This window comes from Thalassophryne amazonica, chromosome 14 (genome assembly GCF_902500255.1).
Source record: "Thalassophryne amazonica chromosome 14, fThaAma1.1, whole genome shotgun sequence".
Classification (NCBI taxonomy): Eukaryota; Metazoa; Chordata; class Actinopteri; order Batrachoidiformes; family Batrachoididae; genus Thalassophryne; species Thalassophryne amazonica.
Window position 1 is genome coordinate 17,494,739 of NC_047116.1, and position 22,806 is coordinate 17,517,544.

At 40.6% G+C, this 22,806-nt stretch overlaps 2 protein-coding genes across 2 annotated transcripts in view; both read left to right on the forward strand.

The window, feature by feature from the left end:
* cracdla (cracd like a) lies at window positions 1–15,388 on the forward strand. Its single transcript, XM_034186835.1, is given in 10 exon segments — window positions 1–141; window positions 1,789–1,933; window positions 2,035–2,170; window positions 3,440–3,589; window positions 3,660–3,899; window positions 3,996–5,202; window positions 7,058–7,465; window positions 7,467–8,041; window positions 8,133–8,229; window positions 14,788–15,388. Coding segments are annotated over 10 exon segments (3,222 nt in total). The 5' UTR covers window positions 1–92; the 3' UTR covers window positions 15,003–15,388.
* A 3,817-nt stretch (window positions 15,389–19,205) lies between these two features.
* The window catches only part of mgat4a (alpha-1,3-mannosyl-glycoprotein 4-beta-N-acetylglucosaminyltransferase A), a 94,782-nt gene continuing 91,181 nt past the window's right edge, over window positions 19,206–22,806 (forward strand). Inside the window, exon 1 of the mRNA XM_034185884.1 lies at window positions 19,206–19,992. Coding sequence (XP_034041775.1) covers window positions 19,899–19,992 — 94 coding nt within the window. The 5' untranslated portion in view covers window positions 19,206–19,898. The remainder of the gene's footprint in view (window positions 19,993–22,806) is intronic.

Sequence of the window (22,806 nt, forward strand, 5' to 3'; positions counted from 1 at the left end):
CGCCTTCTGTGGTAAAGCTTTGTGCTGCTGCTGATAAAGTCGATAAACCTTTGAACTCCCGTCCGCCGTGTCGCCTTTAAACAGTCTGACTGATGGAGTCTTTCTCAGGAGACACGGAAGAAAGTCCCGAAGACACTCCAGGTGAGAGTTTCCTCTTTGTATTCATATATAAAACAGTTAAAGTTACATGAAAAAGCCTTTATAGAATAACTGTTAAATAGGATTTAGGGCCATAAATGGCTGTTTTGGGTGGGAGCTGCTGCACGCTGGAGGTGAAAGCAAATAGTGAATACATTCTGTTGTACCGGTTTTAATTTTAGGATACTTATCTTCAAATTTGGTGAGTGGTGTCAAAATGAAAACATGCTTTGTTTGTGATCCTCCAGTTTAGGGGACCAAAAGTAATTGGAAAACATGTTACACTGGAAAAATAAATAGGAATTAAAATATTTTTTTTCCCCACAGAAATTCTAATGAATTTAACAGGGTTTTTTTTTTCCCTGTTAGTAATTATATTTGTCGATCTAAATCTGATCTATAACCTGCACATGCACAAAATACTGCAGCAGTACAGTGATGGATATAGAGGTGGGGTAGAGGGGACTATCCCCCCCCCCCACCACCACCACTTCCTTGAGCTGCTGACCTAAAGTGTGATAAAATATGGGAAAGTTCTTGCATAAATGAAGGCTGATTGGTGAACGCCACTGCGTGTAGAATGAGAAGATTTCCAGTGTTTATTTTTTTCCAATTTTATTTATTTTTTTTTCAAGATTTTACAATATACATATAAAACAGAACAGATAACAAGCAAAATAAGAAAAGAACAAGAGGTGTGTTTTATCCGTTTTACATTGTGTGACTTCAAGCATATGACTCATTCATATTCTGGCCGTCTAGGTAGAATATTGGTTTTCCATTTCGCCCAAATTCTGTCAAACTTGTCCATTTGAAGTCTTTTATGGAAAGTGATATGTTCCATGATGAATATTGAATAGACAGTAGCATGCCAGTCATCAAGGTTTGGAGATAATAAATTCAGCCATTTCTTGGTTATACATTTTCATGCTGCCAGACTCAATATCCCAAACAAACATTTTGTCTCTTTATCTGTGTCAACAGACTGTAATAGTCCAAATAACAGTTTGTCCCAGCTTAAAGTTGCCTGAATATTTAATTTTGTTTTCACTTGAGTTTGCACTAAATTCCAGAATGATTCCAAGGCAGGGCATGACCAAAACAGATGATACTGTTTTACAGATTTGCAGTGTTTAAAATAAAAATTGGGCACAAATATGGTGACGAGAGCTTCCCAGATTGCCTTAGAATGCAGGAAAAAGGCTATAGATTTTTTTTTAAAATATTCCAGGGGGGCATGCCCCTGGAGCCCTCTAGTAAGAGAATGCTTTTGGCAAACCTAACCAAGTCACAACCCCCCACCAGCATCTGAATCTAGATCCGCCCCTGGTGTAACAGTATATGTGAGGTCAATAATCCACTCATTGTTAATTTCGCCCTACGGGCTGCAGATATCAGGAAATGTGTGATGCCACTTCAAGATGTTTTAGTCACTAAATCAATAAGAACTTATCCAAACATTCTTGAGTATAAGTTGAGCAGTAGATGTTTGGATGTAGACGTACAGGAGAAGCTGACTTACAGCTGCTCTGTGACTATTTATAAGAACTCATCAGGGAATATTCAGGATGTAGAGGGCAGATTATGTAAACATTGAGTGAATGTGGACAGCTGTGACCCAGATCTGTCTCCATCTCAATCACCATTTAGGATGGAAAAAGTCCAAGCTGAAATCTCTGAAAAATCGTCTCTTTGGGAGGAGTAAGAGAGCGGAAGCAGAAGGAAACCCCAAACTCAGCCAGTCTGTCAGTGACATCACTGTGGGAAAGGCGCTCAGCTCGGATGAAGATTTGGCGTGAGTGTAGCAAATTATCTGGACAGAATCCGTTTCTGATTTATATCTAGATTATGGCTTCACCTCCTTCTGCTTTTTGTCTTTACTGTCTGTTGGTTCAGATGTTCCCAGGGAATGATGGGATCTCGGGCTTTGTCCCATGACAGCATCTTTCTGGCTGATCAGGTTCTGACAGATTCTGAACCAGTCAGAGTTCTGTCCAATGAGAATGTTCACAGCAAGATCAAAGCTCTGCAGGTACTTCTTTCTACTTGACATGTTGTTCATCAGTGCTGGATTTGAACTTTGAATCCTTCCCAGCATCTTCCACACTTGGTGAGGCTTTCAGGGACTGAAAATTACTAGCTGCAGAAGCTGATTTGCTGTTTCAAAACACTAAATCAACAAATTGCTTCAGAAAATGATTTACTGTTTCCATACACCCAAAACACAAAATTGGCCCTTTGCTTCAGAAGACGATGAACCGTTTCAAAACACCCAATACACTAAGTGAACCAGTTATTTCAGAAAATTATTCACTGTTTCAAAACACCCAAAACAATCCATGAAACAGTTGCATCAGAAATAATTCACCAATTCAGACCACTATAGTAACCAATTCTTAAAAAAAAAAAAATAAAAATGTTATTTCAAAATGCTCAAAATGGAAAATTAACCAACTGCTTCATAAAATGATTGATTGTTTAACAACAATCAAAACACTAAATGATGTGATTTTTGAATGAATCAACTCCTTCAGAACAAGATTTGGTACAAATATATCCCAAAACACTAAATGAACCAACTGCTTGAGAAAATGATTCACTGTTTCCATACACCCAAGACACTAAAGGAATCAATTACTTCAAAAATTGATTCACTGTTTCAAAACACTACATGAAACAATTGCTTTGGAAAATATTTCCCTGTTTCAAACAACTAAATTAACCCATTCTTTTAAAAAAAAAAGAAGCTAAAATGCTGAAATTGATTGATTTAGAAAAATTATATTGCTTCATTGCTTCAAACACCTGAAACACTAAGTAATGTAATTTTTGAATGAAACAATTGCACAAAAGGCACAAAACACTAAATGAAACCACTTGCTTCAGAAAACGATTTACTGCTTCAGAACTCAAAACAAACTACATGCTTCAAAATGGTACTCTTTGAAATTCTCAAAGCACTCAGTGAACCAATTACTTCGGAAAACAATTTACAGTTTCACAACACTCACAAAACAAAAATTAATCAACTGTTTCAGATATGTTCACTGGATTTAAATGCTTGAATTGATAACTTAACTAAGTGATTCAGTAACATTAATTTTCTTAAAATTTTCAAAATGGTAAAGAATTGCTTTGGAAAACAACTCACTGTCGCAAAATGTTTGAAACAGTAAATGATTCATTGCTTCAAGATGTTAAATATACTACAAACACACATGCAAAAAACTATGGGGTATGTACAACCTTGTTATAGTTATGGTATAGTTTTTTTTTAAGTAGTCCGTGCTTGATATCGTAGCTGAAGCTTCAGCAGCAGAAGTTACATTTGGGGCCTCCACCTCTTCTTCTGCCAGTCAAGAGGTCTGAGGACCAAGAGGATGATGATCCTCGTTGTTCCCCCACTGAAACCTTGGGAGGTGACGTCACATCCCAGAGAGACCTCAGTAAGGTAGCGTATATTCCACCTCACTTGTGTAATCTGCAGTATTATATTCAGATTCTTTTCAAATTCTTCTCAGGTCATATGCCAACCAGTCACTCCTACCAGACCTACACCTCTTAAATATGCACTTCCGACTTCATCCCCTCTTCTGCCAATTTCCATATCATCCAATACTGCGTCTTCTGTTGTTGAGTCTCCTTTGGACTTCAGTTCTCCAGCCCACTTCACCTCCTGCTTGGATACCTCTGCTGCTCGACACCGGATGTCTATAAAGCCCAGAAATCAGAGAGCCAGTACCAAGAAGGGACTGTCTGCTGTGAGCAACATCTACAGTCTTATCTGTTTTACCTCATTATGTAATGACAACTCTTCTTCTTCTTCCCTTACCTATCTGTCGTTTTTCTTTTGGCAGACTGACTCTTCCTTGAACACCCTGAACAACACTGATGTTACGGTGTCGACGAAAGAGAAAAAACAAAGTCTCGATGCTCCAGAAGATGAGATCATGGAACCAGAACGCGAAATGGTGGACGTTGCTGTTGTGTCTTATTTTCTTTCTTCAAAATTACCAAAACCTGCTCCTGTCCCATCAGAACCTTCCAAACCACAGGCAGCTCACACAGCTTTATCCCATCAGGATCATACTGTTCCTGGGAGTGCAACATCTACATCCTCCACGTCTCACAGGCCTACAGATGTAAATCGCAGTGACGAACCTCGGTCACCCTTGATACAGTCAGACATGACAGAAAGAGGAAACAGCTCTGACCATTTTGAGACAGACACCATGACACAGAACAAGAACAATCTTCTAAGCAAGTCTGGATCAACCGAAATAAACTCCAAAGATGTTTCTGTTCCTTACAATGACGTATCCACCAGCTCCACACCCATGGCGGCTTTTGGGATCTCTTCCATTCACCAGCAGGTTAAAGATGAGACTAAGAACACAAGAGGACTAAAGAGACCTGCACCCGGATCAGGGTCTTTTCATTTCTCCATCACCTCTACCAAAGACCAAGATGAACAGAGACCCCGATCAGGCAGTTGGCTGGGAATGTTACAAGAGGCTGAAGATAGACTGAAAACAGCAAGGTGGTTGGAGGACAACTCTCTTTCTTCAAGTGTGAACCAGGAAAAGGAAGCACCAACAGATGACCCAAACAAACCTGGACCTCCTCACAAAAGCTTGGCGCTTCCATGGGACAAAAAGGACAGCCTTAAAAGGGCATCAGCCAAAAACTCTGCACCTACTGGCCAGGATTTAGAAGGGAAGGAAGTGGACAACAGTCAGGACGTGAAGGAAGAAGCCATGGAGTCACAAGAAGAAGAAGAAGAAGCAAAGACCACATTTGGTGTTAAATTGCGTTCCACATCTCAATCTTTGAAATTACGGTCAGGTGCTCCCTCTTCTGATTTGAAGATTAAACTTCATCAAGGAGAAACAAACCCCTTAAACCCTCAACATGCCCCTTCCAACCTTCCTTCACAGTCTTGCGAGGAGCAATGCAACAAAGACAAAAAGCATGACATTTGTAAAAATGCCAGTTCTGTGTTCAAAAAAACAGCAACAAACTTCACTTCTGCGCCATCAACGTGTGGAAACCTCAAACCGACTGGTGAGTCTAAACAAAAAACTACACACCAGGTTTGGCTCATAAGTTGGTCTGCTGTAGGTAGCTCAGTGGGCAAAGAGCTGGTCTGCCATAGTCTGTATATAGACCTGGATTTGAATCTTGCTCATGCAACCTGTCTGTATCCTTGGAAAAGACACTTAATCTACATTGGTTCAGTCCACCCAGTTGAAAATGGGTACTGGGTTTGGCTGGAGAGGTAACCTGTGTTGGACTGGTGTCCTATCTAGAGGGAGTTATAGACTCTCATCTGCTTCATGCTGCGGAATCCAGAGAAAACCACTGGCACTAACTTATGAATGGACCTCATTTTATTAAGTAAATTTATAAAATTTTGACTAATTCAACCAGGAGTGGTGGCCTTGGTGACTCCATCACCTAAGATTCGAAATCAAAAGAAACTTCAACCACGTTTGCTCCTAATTTCGTTTATCTATGGTGATGATAATATTATTCGCTGCGACAATCCAACATGTCTAGATGGCACATGTATATGATATATGACGTAAACAAAATAAACTTGTTCTTTGATTGCTCTGGTATGTTTAAGTAATCTGAGACAGGTCCTGATGCCCACTGGTGCCAGTGCTTATCCTCAGATACCATAGTGTGAAGGGGATGAGAGTTTCTTATCAATTGGATGCCAGTCCATTGGAAATTACTTCCCCAGCCAAGGCTGGTACCCATTTATACTTGGATGTACTGGGACAATGCACATGAAGTTTCTTGTCCAAGGACACACACAAGTAGTATGACTTAGAATTGAATCCAGGTCTACATATTGATAGCCTAGCTCTTATCCCATTGAACTATCTCCTCTGCAGTAGGTTAAAGTTCACATAATTTTAATAATACTATAGCCTTTTCATTTGGAGATGTACAAGATTGGTCTCTGTGTCTTTGGTCTTTGAGATCCAGAGACACCTGAGAAGAGCTTATTTAAGCATGAGGACCATGGACAGAGTTGTTTGATGATGCCAGTACTTTTGCAGAAGAAAGGTCCAAGCCCTTCCTATCATACTGTATGGTTGTGAGACTTGGATGCTAACTAGTGACCTAAGGTGACAGCTGAATGATTTTGATACTAATTTTCTTTGGAGGATCTTTGGGTATCACTGAAATTATTATTTTTTTAGTCAAATAAACAGCTATTTAGGGAAACTCGGATGAGGCACCATATGTGAACTGTGAAGAAATGTCAGCTAGAACATTTTGGTCATGTAGTGCGCTTCTTTGGGCATGATCCAATGCACAGGTGCCTCAATGTTTGGACCCTCACAACTGAGAGAGACCAAGGGGAGCTCCACCTACATTATCGTCAAGCTCTAAAAGATCGACAACTGTGTTCAGTAGATGGGGATGTACCAGTTGTCTGCCTGGGTGGTTGCCAATGCCAACCAGGACCAAGAGTGGTTGCATAGTGTGGATGTAGCACCAGCGCGTGCTCTCAGACCTGACCAACATATAAGCATTAATTGCTTTAGTTACATGTGTTACTGTGTTAACAAACTGAGGGGAAAGAACTCATTGCGTCTCTCCAGCTATTGCACTCACTGCATTTTATGGGGTACATAGGCTTGTCTAAAATCAATAAATTTCTTTATGTTTTGGACTGTTGGTCAGACAAAACAAGTCATTTGAAGACAGCTTTGAGAAATACATTTACTTACAGCCCTAGTTTAACCTGTGCTACTATGCAAAGCGTGCAGTTACATAGTAAATAATCACTATGGAGTGGTAAGATTTTTACTAGTCTCAAAGAACCTTTGTACTCATTAAAATACCTCCTGAGTTAATTTTAACAGCCAAATGTGTTTGACTGACTTGTGTGACTCCTCAGATGGAACTCAGACCTCTTCTGGCCTCTCTGTTCCAGTCAAGCACAAGGCTCCGCCTATTGGTGATCCTTGCACCATTGCAGAAATGCAAGAACCCTCCACCAGTCCCAAAGAAATGGGAAATACTCCCCAGGAGCCTCAGTCTGCCCCCAAGACAGTCTCATCTGAGGTATCATGGATGAACCTGGCAATGGAGAAAACCCGAAGTCTGCAGCAGCTGTTCACAAGTAGATTCCCCAGAGAGACGGCATATCGACCTCAAATGCAATCGCAGCTGCCCAGCCAAGAGCAAAGTGAATCTCACTCCCAAACGGCGATGCAGCCAGAGGTACCAGCTGGGACACAAAGACAGATGTGGACTGTAAAAACTCCCAAAAAGTGCTTCAACAGTGCATGCCCCAATGCATTCATCGACTAATGCAGTCAAACCATCAATAACGCAAAGTAGAAGTCTGGAGCAGAGTGTCAAACCACCAGTACAGCAGAAGACATCGGTGACATCCAACAGTCAGTCAAGCACATCTGGACAAACACAGGTGGCAAATGACCCCCCAGTAAGCCCAAGTACAAGTCAATCCATGCTGCAGCCTCTTTCACACACAAAAATACAGACAGCACAGTCGGCACAAACAGAGACTGTGTCACCACCTGCACATGGTCCTGGTACTCAGTCCCTTACAGAACCTCAACCACCCTCAGACCAGCAAGCCACACCTCAGCAACCTCCCTGGTGCAATCGAGGTCTCCACCTGGCCAGCCAACTCAAATCCACAACATCAACCCTGAGTTCCACTTCTACTGTGACATCCGCTTCAGCTCAGTCTCCAGTTTCTGGTTTGGAAAATGAAGACAGAGCTGCTGCCATGCAGGAACAAGAAGGTCGATCCCTGTCTGTAAGGCGAACTGTTTGGGCTGGGTCACGTGATGAAGAACTGCTTTTTTTGGAGCGGCGGGCAGAGTGGATCACTCCACCTGTAACCAAGGAGGTGTGTGGTTCTTCTGCATGAGTGTTTTTCCTACCGTGTGTTAAATCAACAGACTACCATGTTGTAAAACCTCCATTTGTGTTTTACACAGACGGAGCTGAAGAAAGGCCAAACAGAAACATGTGCACCAGCTAAATCCTGTGCAACAGCCAGTCCCACGCTGCCAACCAAAGGGTTAAGACACACAGGTATGGTGACACAGTCATTACTTAAATTCAGCCAACTCAAGCCTAACATGTAGGTGAACTTTGGAACTCACTTGAGTTTAGTGCTTTGAGGTGACTTCTGCTATGGGTATGTACGAGGTCTGTTAGAAAAGTATCTGACCTTATTATTTTTTTAAAACCATATGGATTTGAATCACGTGTGATTGCGTCAGACAAGCTTGAACCCTTGTGCGCATGCGTGAGTTTTTCATGCCTGTCGGTTGCGTCATTTGCCTGTGAGCAGGCTTTGAGTGAGGGTGGTCCACCCTCTCGTCTATTTTTATTGCGAATAAATGTCTGAACGATTTGGAGCTTTGCTGCATCAATTTTTTTTCCAGAAACTGTGAGAGACCTCCAGGTGGACACCGTTCGAAAAATTGATATGGCTTTCAGGGACGATTTTATGGGGATTAAACAGATTACGGGGTGTTACTGCCGCTTTAAGGACGGCCACAACTGCTGAGAGCGTGGCGCGCTCCCAGCGCCGATCGACAGGCTGACACCCCACTGGAACAACCAGATCATTTCCAACGTGAAGGCTTTGTTGATCCGGGACCTTGTCTGACTTTCACAAAAAGGCAGAAGTCGTAGACATCAGCACTTTTTCCGGCACATTCCACTGTTACAGGAGTTTTTTTCATGGAAAGAAAAGCGGAGGGACGCGCCACGGCTCCGTTCATTACACAGGACAAAACCACCTCGGTGTTGGTCTCACAGGACGGCTTTCAGGTGGATTTCAGACGGATTCCGGTTGCTTTCCAGTCGTGTGAATATCCGATTGTGATTGTGCATGAGCTGGACATGCCAGAACATGTCCTGTGAGGCTTCATCATGGCATTGCTTTGCGCCGAGCGGCTGCACCGCGACGCGCGGAACTCCTCCGCACGTCTGTCTTAATGTGCCGGAAAAGTGCTGATGTCCACATCTTTTCACAATTCCTGTGCTAGTCAGATGACATACCGGATCAAGACAGCGTCCAGTTTAAAAATGAACGGCACATTTCACTGTTACAGGAGTTTTTGTTATGGAAAGAGAAGCTGCTCCACCGCGCGTTGCGGTGCAGCCGCTCGGCGCAAAGCAACGCCGTGATGAAGCCTCACGGGACATGTTCTGGCATGTCCAGCTCATGCACAATCACAATCGGATATTCACACGACTGGAAAGCAACCGGAATCCGTCTGAAATCCACCTGAAAGCTGTCCTGTGAGACCAACACCGAGGTGGTTTTGTCCCGCGTAATGAACAGCTCCGTGGCGCGTCCCTCCGCTTTTCTTTCCATGAAAAAAACTCCTGTAACGGTGGAATGTGCCGGAAAAAGTGCTGATGTCCACATCTTCTGCCTTTTTGTGAAAGTCAGACGAGGTCCCGGATCAACAAAGCTTTCACGTTGGAATTATCTGGTTGTTCCAGCGGGGGTCAGCCTGTCGATGGGGGCTGGGAGCGCGCCGCGCTCTCAGCAGTTGTTGGCCGTCCTTAAAGCGGCAGTAACACCCCGTAATCTGTTTAATCCCCATAAAATCGTCCCTGAAAGCCATATTAATTTTTCGAACGGTGTCCACCTGGAGGTCTCTCACAGTTTCTGGAAAAAAAAGTGATGCAGCAAAGCTCCAAATCGTTCAGACATTTATTCGCAATAAAAAATAGACGAGAGGGGTGGACCACACCTCACTCAAAGCCTGCTCACAGGCAAATCACGCAACTGACAGGCATGAAAAAACTCACGCATGCGCACGAGGGTTCAAGCTTGTCTGACGCAATCACACGTGATTCAAATCAATATGGTTTTTTAAAAAATAATAAGCTCGGATACTTTTCTAACAGACCTCGTATCATATTTTGCGGAGTATAAGTTGCACTGGGGTACAAGTTGCACTTGTTAAAAATGCCTCGTGAAGAGGAAATCCTGCACCAGAGTATAAGTCAGACTTAAAAAAAATGCTGCTTGAAGAGAAAAACCCCATATACTATATGTTGCACCAGAGTATAAGTCGCGCAATTTTAATGTTGGATTTTTGTGCATTGCTGTAGTGTCCTTTTTATATTGGTATTTATTCTTTTGTTATTAGTGTTTATTTTGTTTAGTGGCCTTGCGACTTTTACTCTGGTGCGACGTATTTACCAAACAAAAAATCACATTTGTTGTTAATAATAATAATAATTATAAGCCGTGGGGCCTTCCACTCTAGTAAAGAAAAAAAACAAACAAAACCATGACTTATGCTCTGGCAAATACGGTAAATAAACTGAAGTGAATAACATTTATATATAAGTATGCTGGTGAGCGCTGAAAAAGCAATTCATGCAGTGGTGTGCACAATTCAGCTAATCAGCTAGCAGACCTTTAAGAAAAAAAAAATCTATCTTGCAATGTTTATTTATTTATGTTAAGAAAGGATTAAAAAACAGGACCTGATTGTTTGTACGTCATCCTGCTCTATATTTGGCATATTTATTGGTATTTTATTGAATGGATGAATTGTGTATGTATGAATGCTCTTGGGCAAATGAATTTCCCCTTAAAGGGGATGAATAAATTCAAATTCAAATGTATTAATTTATATAGCGACCAATTCACAATGAAATCGTCTCAAGGCGCTTCACACTACATAAAAAAAATGAATTAAAAATTTAAAACACAATAAAAAGATGGCCATAAAAGAATACAAGAATAAAAACACATCATAACACTAATGATAAAACAGGGAAAACAAATGAGTCTTTAAACGTGACTTAAAAGTCTCAACAGTATCCGACTGCCGAATGTGTGCCGGGAGATCGTTGCACAGAGCTGGGGCACGGTAGGAGAAAGCTCTGTGACTGGCAGACTTTTTATTCACCCTGGGAACACACAGAAGTCCTGCACCCTGAGAACGCAGGGCCTGAGCTGGTACATAGGGGCTTACCAGGTCAGCCAGATAGGGAGGTGTAAGTCCATGAACAATTTTATAAACTAATAACAGAACTTTAAAATCCGATCTTGCAGCAACTGGAAGCCAGTTGCAGGGATGCCAAAACGGGCGTAATGTGGTCAAACTTTCTGCTTTGTGTCAAAAGTCTGGCAGCAGCGTTTTGAACCAGTTGAAGACCCCTAATCCTGGACTGCGGTAAACCAGAAAATAGAGCATTACAATAGTCCAATCTAGAAGAGACAAATGCATGAATCAAAGTCTCAGCATCAGCCATAGACAGGATGGGACGAATCTTCGCTATATTTCGCAAATGGAAGAAAGCAGTCCTCGTAATGTCTCTAATGTGGAGATCAAAAGACAACATAGGATCAAAAATTACTCCAAGGTTCCTCACTTTATCCGTATGATGTATAACACACGAACCTAAGCTAAGTGCTAGCTGATCAAATTGATGCTGATACCTAAAGTATCTATCTATCTGTCTGTCTGTCTGCCTGCCTGTCTGCCTGCCTGTCTGTCTGTCTGACAAACATAACGTTTCAAATTACAGGCCAGTGTCATTGCTTCCACAGTTTTCTAAAATTATGGAAAAAGTTTTTGTGACAAGGTTGGATAAATTCATTGAGAAACATCATATTTTAAATAATGCTCAGTATGGATTTAGAACAAAACATTCGACAGCTATGGCAATTATGGAATTAACAGAGAAAATATCAACAGCAATAGATAATAAGGATTATTTTGTAAGTGTTTTTATTGAGCTGAAAAAAATCTTTTGATGTTATCGATCATTCAAGATTGCTTCACAAGTTACAACAGTATGGAATAAGAGGGATTGCACATCAGTGGGTAAAAAGCTACTTAGAAAATAGAAAACAGTTTGTTCAGATAAATAATACTAAATCAGAATTGTGTAATATTATTTGTGGAGTACCACAAGGGTCGGTACTTGGACTCAAACTGTTTATTTTGTATATCAATGATTTTGTGAATGTATCTAATGTACTTGGTAGCATTTTATTTGCTGACGATACAACATTATTTTACTCTGGATCAGATATACAGGAAGTAGCACAAGTGATAAATACAGAGTTGGAAAAAGTTAAATACTGGTTTGATATAAACAGATTGTCACTTAATCTTAATAAAACAATTCATATTGTTTAATGACAGAGTAAAAAAAAAGTGATGTGTCATTAAAAATAGATGGAATGGACATTCAAAGGGTAAAAGAAACGAAATTTTTAGGAGTTATGATTGATGAAGATTTACATGGAAGTCACACAGTAAATTACATAAAGGAAAGATAGCGAAAGCCATTGCTGTTTTGCATAAAGTTAAATATTCATTAATAGTTATGGATTATTAACATTGTACAATTCATTGATTGTTCCATATTTGACTTATTGTGTAGAAATCTGGGGATCAACATGTACAACTTATACACAACCTTTATTTATTTTGCAGAAAAGAGCTTTAAAAGTGATTAGCAACAGTCGATTTAGAGATCCATCTAATCCATGTTTATTAAGATAGGGTACTTAAATTTCATGATTTAGTTGATTTGAAATTATTACAAACAATGTACCAAGCGAATAACAACACCTTACCAATAAACATTCAAAATATGTTTGAAAAAAGAGTAAGTAGTTATAATTTGAAAGGCATAGAAGTCTTTAAAAAACCAAGATTCAGAACCAAGATAAAGGAATGGAGTATTGCAGTGAATAGTGTAAAATTATGGAACAACCTCAACAAAGAAATCAAAGAATCAAGGTCGCTTAAATTATTTAAAAAACGTATTAAACTTGATGTATTTCGTAAGTATAAAACTATTAAATAAGTCAGTGGGCTGTGACAAAGCCAAAAATGTAATCTGTTAATAGTGTTTAGAATGTTTGAAGTTTAAAATGTAATCTGTTAGGGATGTAGTCTTTTTAATAATGGTTAAAATTATTAAATAAATCAGTGGCATGTGACAAAGTCATAGAAATGTAATCTGTTAAATTATGTCGATTAATAATGCTTGATATTGCAAGATTGTATTGTAAAAAAGTGGCAGAATATATAAGACTTGTTCTTCCAATCTGCTCCTTTTCATTCAGTGGTTTGTAATGTTTAGTTATTTCTGCTTTTCTGTTTTTTCTTTTAAATGAATGAAATAAATATAAGAAAACAAACAAACAAACAAAACCAATATCAAGGACATTTTAGGTTTCATGCAGCCGATACACATGAACAAGTTGAGTGTGCTAACAATCACATAACATTCTCTTCAATAAATTGCTGCAAAAGCTATTTTTTTAGGATGGGGAGGGGGGGTATTGGCTTTTCCCATAGTGGATCCAGTATGAATGAATGAATGAATTTATTTGGCACACACACACAGATCCAAAACAACAAAACATACAAAGAAAGAGAGAAAATAATCCAACAATGCGGCTGAAAGGGTGTAGGCAGAAGCAAGAGCTTTTAAAGGCCTGCCCCTTTAACCAAAAATAAAAATTATACATATGTATATAGATTTATACATATGCCTAATACAAGTACAAATTGATCCCTGAACTACAACTTCAAAAACACAAACGTGCAAGCAGTACATCCCCACATTTGGATTTTGCCACAGTTTTACACCAGATGTGCTACCTGATGCATCTCCAGCTCTACAAGGCGAATGAGCATGGTGGGCTTTGAACCCCAGACCTTCTTGTTGGGAGGCAAGACTGCTAACTGTTGAAACCATTGTAGTTATACAAGTAAACTGACATTCTACTTCTTTAATATTTTGACAGTTGCATTTCCATTGCCTTTCAGTATATTTGTATGAGGGCAAAAGACAAACTTGCAGAGGGTGACTGGGGAGGCATGATACAAATCCACCCCAACAGGAGTACAGTTGGAGCCTGCAGGTCATAGTCCATGGGCCCCCCAGCCAGTTTTAACTTAATCTGTACCACGTAAGGTAACAAAACAATATTTATAATCCAGTCTCAGTATTCTAAGGCCACACCCTACACAAAAATGTGTGATATGTGCAATAACCTTCTCATGGTGGTAGCTATACCCAGGTAGGGGAGCAATGAAGGATTACCCTGAAGTTGACCTTTGTCACCATTTTTGCTGTTTTACCCTATAATTCCATAATTTATGGCCACAGATTGACCAAAATATACCTTTTTAGAATCTTTCTGATCAGAAAAATAATGTGGTATACTTTCAGTGTGATTGGAGCATTTTAAAATTTTGACCCTTGTGTTGACCCCTACCTGGCTACAGGAAGGTATAAGACATTTTTGTGTACTCCATGATATATGGAGACTGGGCTGTAAGTGTTGTTTAGTCACCTTACGTGGTGCAGAACGTTGCTTGGCCCATGGACTATGGACGTTGGGCTGGAGATGGGAAACATTGCGATGTGGCCAGGCAGTCAATCAACAGTTGCAGTTCATAATTGATAAGGCAAGTGCATTTATCAGCCTCAGAGATAATATGGTGAAGTTATTTTTGATATATAAATGTTCAGTGGGTTCACCATGTGAAAAATAGCACTTGGACTTCAGTTGACTTGAAAGGTTGCCCTCCATCAATGTCAATTTGGTATTCATTATCTCTGCACTGTAACACCACACAGGTTTTCTTGCAGAGTCAAGTCCGACCATGGTTCCACAAAGATCTGTTAGTCGCGAGGACAAATGGTTGCGAAAAAACAAATCTCCATCTTCATCACCGTCATCGTCACCTACGTTGGCGTCTGCGCCACAGTCTGTGTCTGGCAGCAGCCAGCCCTCCTGGATGGAACTGGCGAAGAAAAAGTCAATGGCCTGGACTGAAAAGAACATGGACTAAAAATGAGAATGGACAGATCTGCAACAGAACAGTATGATTTCATGCAGGGATTACACAAAATGATATACCAATAAATTGTAATGTACAACAACAACAAAAAAAGTTCCTTTTGTAAAAGTTGCAATAGTGAAACAGTGGTTTAATTTCAGTGTTTGATACAGGATTGTAAGATTTTGCTCAGGATGTAACATGTGGTGTTTGATCTGGCCGTTAACATGAGGATTGCAGTCGTTAATTCAGCTGCTGTGATATTGTGCACTGAAATGCAGTTGTACTGTAAAGTGTTCATATTATTTTGAGACAGAACAATATATATATTAAATATCCTTCCATGCCAAAACTACAATAAGATAATGGAATATTTTCTGAATGATGTCTTGTGTGATTCAGCATCAAATTGCTGATGAAGTTTGTATTATATAATTAAATTTCTAATATCAGTCAATGATAGTTGTCAAGTGCTTTAATATAAGCAATTTTAAGTCATTTGGACACTTTCACAACATACAGATACACTTCTGATGGCCCGAGTTCATGAAAGCCTGCGGTTTTAGTCTGATCTGGGACAACCACAAACCCAGACAGTGCAAAGTCTCACTCAGCTTCTCATGATTTAAATTTTAGACTCAATTTTCCTAATAAGGCGTTGGGGAAGATGTATGTATGTACATAGTTTCAGCAAACCACCATGTGCAAATCCATTAAAACAAACATTCAGTTTGGATCAGTTTGAGTGTTGTGGTTTAAATTAACACTAGGGGGCGACAAAAGCCCTACAAATAAAATGGCCATGAGAAATACTATAACTACTAATAATAAATCTTAACTATGTGGGTCTTGAAATTTTCTGAATCAGAATCAGCTTTTTTGGCAAAGTATGTCAACACATACAAGGAATTTGAATCCAGTTGCAGTTGGTCACAGTGCTATCACACCAATAATAAAGTGACTGCAGACCACACCAGTGATGCCGGTAACGCGTTACTCTAATCTGACCACTTTTTTTAGTAACGAGTAATCTAACGCGTTAATCTTTCCAAATCAGTAATCAGATTAAAGTTACTTCTCCATGTCACTGTGCGTTACTATTATTTTTCATTGTGGGTCGATAGCAGCATTAAACTTGGTCCGTGGGCAGGAGGTCGGGGTTCGACTGAACTGCCCACTTTAAGCGAGCTGTGAGCTTTTAATCCGCGGTTTTTTTGCAGCTGCTCGACTCGTCCTCACCTCTTAAAGCGCGGTGATCAGCACACCTGCACTGAGCTTTACAAAGACATTTTTATACTTTTTTTTTCCTCCTTTATTTAGAATTCTGAGCTGAGCCGCTCCGTATCGTCTCGTTTAAAAACAGCTGCTCCTCCGCGACGCGTTCAACAACTAACACTATTTTCCACTCAAATGCACCTAAACTCTCTTTCTGAGGACCACATGATGTGAAACGCAATAAAACTTTCTTACCTCGTAAATCTGGTCATGTTTTCTGCATAAATAAATGTTATCCATTCTTTGTGCTCAAACGCCAAAGCAGGGGCGAATCTCAGATGGAATGGGGGCGGTCGGGCAAGGATGTGCCCCCCCTCCCCCCCACACCCCTAGATTAAAGGTGCAATTTGAAGCCGTTTTTTTACTACAACTAATATTGCTTAAAATAATAATAATTTCGACAAGTAAAATGTTTAGCAGAGAATTTAAATGTTAGAAAAATGTCTGAATTAATAGTTACCTTATAAAACAATGTAGGCTCGAAATTGCAAGTTTTTACTGTTACAGTGCTGTCAACAGTTAATATGAGGCAAGAAAGACGTCTTTATTTTACTTTTTTATAAACAAGTATTATTTTCATTGAAGTCAAGAAAGGGTGACTATAAAGTGAGTTTTGGCAAAACAGGTATCATTGTCATGTTGAGGTGCAGAGGGTTGTTGTCGGCAGCTGGGAAAAGTAACTAAAAAGTAACTAGTAATCTAACTTAGTTACTTTTACAATTGAGTAATCAGTAAAGTAACTAAGTTACTTTTACAAGTGAGTAATCAGTAAAGTAACTAAGTTACTTTTTCAAAGTAACTGTGGCAACACTGGACCACACAGTATGTATGTGTGCAGATGCAGGTACAATGTACATTATACATTTTACAAAATGTAAAAAAAAGGGTAAACAGAATAAAGTGCAATGGATTATAACAGCTCAATGAAATATTAACAATAAAGATGTGTAAAATGCAATGATGAACCACTCTGCCTCCTTTGGTATGCAAATTCCTGCACCAGCACTGATTAAATTCCATTTGTCAAAAGCTAATTAATCATTCCTATTGTGTCTAATATTCTTATAAAGGTTCTTAATTTACATTCTAGTTTTTGTGATATGGCACGTGTCATCTTGTGATCAGTGTAACAGCAGTGAGAAATATCTATCTTGACAGAATTCATTATATTATGGATATTACAACCCAATAGGTACTTCTAATGGGAAGTGAATTGCTTGTAGAGGTTGCAGTCAGTTACAGTGCATCCGCACTAGACCATCACCTCCCCTGATCATCACTGAGATGTTTCTACAGCTTAATTGGAGTCCACCTGGGGTAAATTCAGTTGATTGACATGATTTGGAGACTCTTGTCTACATATAAGGTCCAAGAGAGCACAAACCAAGCATGAAGTCACAGGAATTGTCTCTCGACCTCCGAGACAGGATTGTCTCGATGCACAAATCTGGGGGAAGGGTACAGAAACATCTTCGGGCTTTGAAGGTCCCAGTGAGCACAGTGGCCTCCATCATCCATAAATGGAAGAAGTTCAGATCTGCCAGTACTCTTCCTAGAGCTGGTCACCCATCTTAACTGAGCGATTGGGGGAGAGGGCCTGAGTCAGGGAGGTGACAATGAACCCGATGGTCACTCTGTCAGAGCTCCAGCATTCCTCTGTGGAGAGATGAGAACCTTCCAGAATGACAACCATCTCTGCAGCAATCCACCAATCAGGCCTGTATGGTAGAGTGGCCAGATGGAAGCCAGTACTTAGTAAAAGGACAGGCAGTCCAAACTGGAGTTGCCAAAAGGCACTTGAAGGACTCTTAGTACATGATAAACAAATTCTCTGGTCTGATGAAACAAGGATGAACTCTTTGGTGTGAATAGGCGACATGCTTAGAGGAAACCAGTCACCATCCCTACAGTGAGCATGGTGGTGGCAGCAGCATGCTGGGGGATGTTTTCAGTGGCAGGAACTGGGAGACTAGTCAGGATTGAGGGAAAGATGAATACAGCAATGTACAGAGACATCCTGGATAAAACCTGCTCCAGAGCAGAGCTCTTGACGTCAGACTGGGCAACGGTTCATCTTTCAGCAGGACAGTGACCCAAGCACACAGCCAGGATATCAAAGGAGTGGCTTCAGGACAACTCTGTGAATGTCCATGAGTGGTCCAGCCAGAGCCCAGACCTGAATTTGATTGAACATCTCTGGAGAGATCTGAAAATGGCTGTGCACTGACGCTTCCCATCTAATACAATGGAGCTTGAGAGGTGCTGTAAAGAGGAATGGACAAAACTGCCCAAAGATAGGTGCATCAAGCTCATGGCATCATATTCAAGAAGACTTGAGGCTGTAATTGCTGTCAAAGGTGCATCAACAAAGTATTGAGCAAAGGCTGTGAATACATATAAACATGTGATGACTTCTTATTTTTTAATAAATTTGCAATAATACAAAAAAATCATCTTGTCATTATCGGGTGTTATGAGCGGAATTTTTTGGGGGGGGAATGAATTTACTCCATTGTGGAATTAGGCTGTAACATAAAATGTGGAACAAGTGAAGTGCTGTGAATACTTTCTGGATGCACAGTACTTAAAGGTGTTCTAATATTTGTCATTGTTGTCATATATGGTGAAATATACTATTTAGTAAAAATATATTTGAAATATAATATCATATACATCATATATTTTAAAAATACGATGCAATCTTTGATTGGACTGTGTTGAAATGCATCGTATTTTACTGTATTATGAGCATTTACTGGTGTTACAAAATAATAATAAAAAAAAAAATCTAACAAATAAATAAATAATGAACAGTGTCACGGATTTTTTCCTTTCTGGTCCCTTGTACAGCTTCCGCTTTTATTTTGAAAATTACCAACAGGAACTGCTGCACTTATTGTATCAGAAAGACCCCCGCTAGTTTTAACGAAATATTGATGCATTGATCGGGCACTCGTTTACGGGACGGGTGATAACTGAAAGTGACACCCGCGGTGCGGCGTGAAGTCTTCCCGCCCGGAGCGACAGGTGTGTCCGCAGTCGCTGCAGGTTGCCCAGACTCGGTACTAGTTTGCGGAGTTTCAGGTCAAAGAAGTTAATGTTAGCTTGCTAGCTTAGCTAACGCAAGCCGCCTCGTAGCATGCCAGATAAAACCCAAGAAACAACAACTCGTCCTGGCTAATGTTAGCTTTGGATCATTAGCGGCTGTGTGATTATTCATCTGTTGCCACTCCGGGTGGAATCAACGCGAGGTGACGGACTGGGTCCTCCTCCTGCGGAGGTTTAAAGGACATAAAATGCGACCTGCGTCAACATAATTTCCTGTATAAAGTGAAAATCGGCAGCTAGCTTGATCTGAGTTGACCGATCATGTCTTATCAAAGGCGGTTAATCGTGACTGATCTCTGTAGGACGGCACAGGAGGAGCCAAGGGAGGGAAAGGGCCAGTTAGAAAACAAAATCCCTCCCAGAGCAGAAGGCAGCGTTCAGCGCCACACGCCTCCGTATGCCATCGCCTACGCCCGCTTGGGCACCCTGACGGCAGCGAAAGAAAGAAGGAAGGAGGGAGGGCGGCACGGCAGATTGCTCCGGGGTCCCCGACACTCAGCCGAAGAGAGGAATCGCTGAAATGAGATGAGGCTCAGAAATGGAACTGTGGCCACTGCGATTATTTTCTTCACGTCTTTCCTCAGCCTGTCCTGGTACACAGCGTGGCAGAATGGCAAAGGTAAGGTGACGCGTTTCCATCAGCAAATTGTAAACCACCGTCTGAGCTATGATCTGTTTTTACAAGCGGCACTTGTGAGGCCTGGTTGGTTTAAAACAAAAAAAAAAAAAACTGATTTAAGACAGAGCCGCATAAAGTGTAATGGGGTTGGGGGGGTCCGTGTAAACTGAGCCTCACTGATTTCCAGACCGACAAGCACACCAGTTTACTTCTGTCATCATCATTTTGTCTCGGAGGCAACTCAGTTGTTTACACTGTTTACACACAAGAGAGCATTCTTTTGTTCAAGATCTTCTTTGGACACCTGCTCTGAATGGTTTTGGTGTCACTTCCATTGGACCAGATCAGATTAAGGATCCTGTTCTTCCAGTTACTTGTATCCTGATGGGGATGATACCGTAGTACCACTCCTACGTGGTCACTTTCAATCTGGGTGAGTGTCTTTACAGCAACCGGAGTACCTGTCTTGACACCAACTGCTGTTGAAAGCTGAACCTAAATTAAACCAACCTGATAGAAGGGGCGGGGTTGTGGTGCTTTCTGGCTCTACCTTTTCCGTGAATTGATAGATGGACACAGCTCGTTTTGTAAGTAATAGTAAGGCGGTTGCTACTGATACAATATCGTATGCAAACCAAAAATTGCCCATTTTTATTTAAATTACCCAACGTCAGGGTTCATGCACAACCCTAACCCTTACTAGGGAATGGTTCGATCGGTATCTGGTTCCGATACCAATGCAATACACGGATCAGAAGCTCTGTCGTGACCTACAATACAGCAGACTTGATCAGACATTTGAAAAAGTGCCACATTAAATAGCACAAGGATTTTTAGCCAGGGGCAGAAAGATGAAAGGAGCCTGCTGGAAGGGTGCAATGATTTACCCAGACTGACTCCAAATATGAATTGATGATTTTTTTTTTTTTTTTTTTGTGGCATTTTGGAAATGCGGAAATGCGTTCCTTCCTAAAAACAGTACATGCGCTTGGATTGGGTGTGCTATCTGGTGTTCAAGAGATGAAACTTCAGCCACTGACCCAACAATGGCTCCGTTTACATGTAGATAAACATGTATACCATTAATCAGATTTATTTTGTTCTTTTACATTTGCGTGTTTCTGTAGGGGTGGTGGCCAAGTGGTTAGTGTGCTTGGTTTCAGTGCAATAGGTCACGGTTCAAACCCCACCCCTGCCACATTTCTCCATGTAATGTGGAATTGCGTCAGGAAGGGCATCCGGCGTAAAAAAAAAGTATGTAATTCTTTCACCAAAACATCAAATCTAGGCTGTGCCTTCTGGCAAATTGTAGCTGAACTTTCTGGTCTTCTTTTTAAGAAAATCCTCCTCTACACCACTTCATCATGAAGCTGTATAACTGGGGATACAAAATATCCTCATATAACATCAACAATAACAATAATAATAATAATATTAAGGCAGACAGAGCTCTGGTATCAAAATAGTATCGGTATCGGCAGATGGTCTACTGGTTAAGTGTTGAGTTTGAGACCAGAGGATCCTCGGTTCAAATCCCAGTCTGGATGGAAAATCACTAAGGGCCCTTGGGTAAGGTCCTTCATCCCCAAGTTGCTCCCGGTGTGTAGTGAGCGCCTTACATGGCAGCACCCTGACAATTTACAATGAATGCAGGTACTATGGAATTTTGTCAAGTGCTCTAGTAATAAATATTGGCACATTTGCCAATCAGGAAGGGGTCTTTCATTCCTGCCTTGTCTTGTTTGTCTGAATCGGATCATTATGTGAATATTATTAGTTTGGGCTGTTGCTGCACCCCCCCCCCCCCCACACACACACACACACACACAAAATTTGGGAGGGGTGGGAGGTAGGAATCACCATTTCCATCTTTCCATGAATCTTGATGCTGCAACATACAGACTCCAAAATGTGGTATCATGATTCACCGTCGTCATTTAAAGACTATTTTATGCCACTGATATAATGATAATATAGCATAAAAATACAAGTACATCCTTTCAAATAGCAATTAACTTTTAAGTCTCAAGAATATTCAACAATGGAGTTGAAATGGAGGAAAAAATCCTAAATCAGTGATTCTCATTTCAAAAGGGTGGTATGGTCTAATGGCTCTCAGTGCCTGAAGTAATGGGCTATTTTCCCCATATGATAGGCTGTTCAATGGGCCTATGCAAAGCAGAATAAAATAAAAAATTCAAGATTTGTCATGTTTTTTCATCAATTGTAAGAGCCACAACTTGAGCTAGTTTAAGTTAAATATGATGCAAATTTCATGTCATTATTTTGTTATATTTCATATCCATATGCTCTCTCATAAAACATCACTGTGTAAGTAAGTCCCTTCGATGCTCCCTTGTTTTGAAGTTGGGGTCGCCACAGCAAATCCAGGGTGAATCTGCATGTTGAATTGGCACGATTTTTACACATTTAAAATAATTGTAGGCAGCATCACTATTCGGCCCACATCCCATCTGTGAAATCTTACAATAATTTGTATAATAGGTCAACTTTTGTAATTAGTTGGTTGCGTTGTCTGTCTAAATTTGCAAAGAGCAGACTGATCTCTTATGGGGACAGTGGTTCAAATGTGTATCAGTACACTTTCACATTTAGGTTCGTATTTTGGAAGAAAAAGGCAAGTTAGCCAATGCCATTTATTCTTCCAAACTTTCTGGATGGAATAATGCAGTCACTTCGCTTCGGCTGGCTGGCTCGCTGCTGCATGAGTGCTTCACGAAGATAGTAGGGCTGACCCCACCTCCTCCAGAGACAAGGAGACAACAGGGACAGAAGCAGTGTGACTTGTTGAAA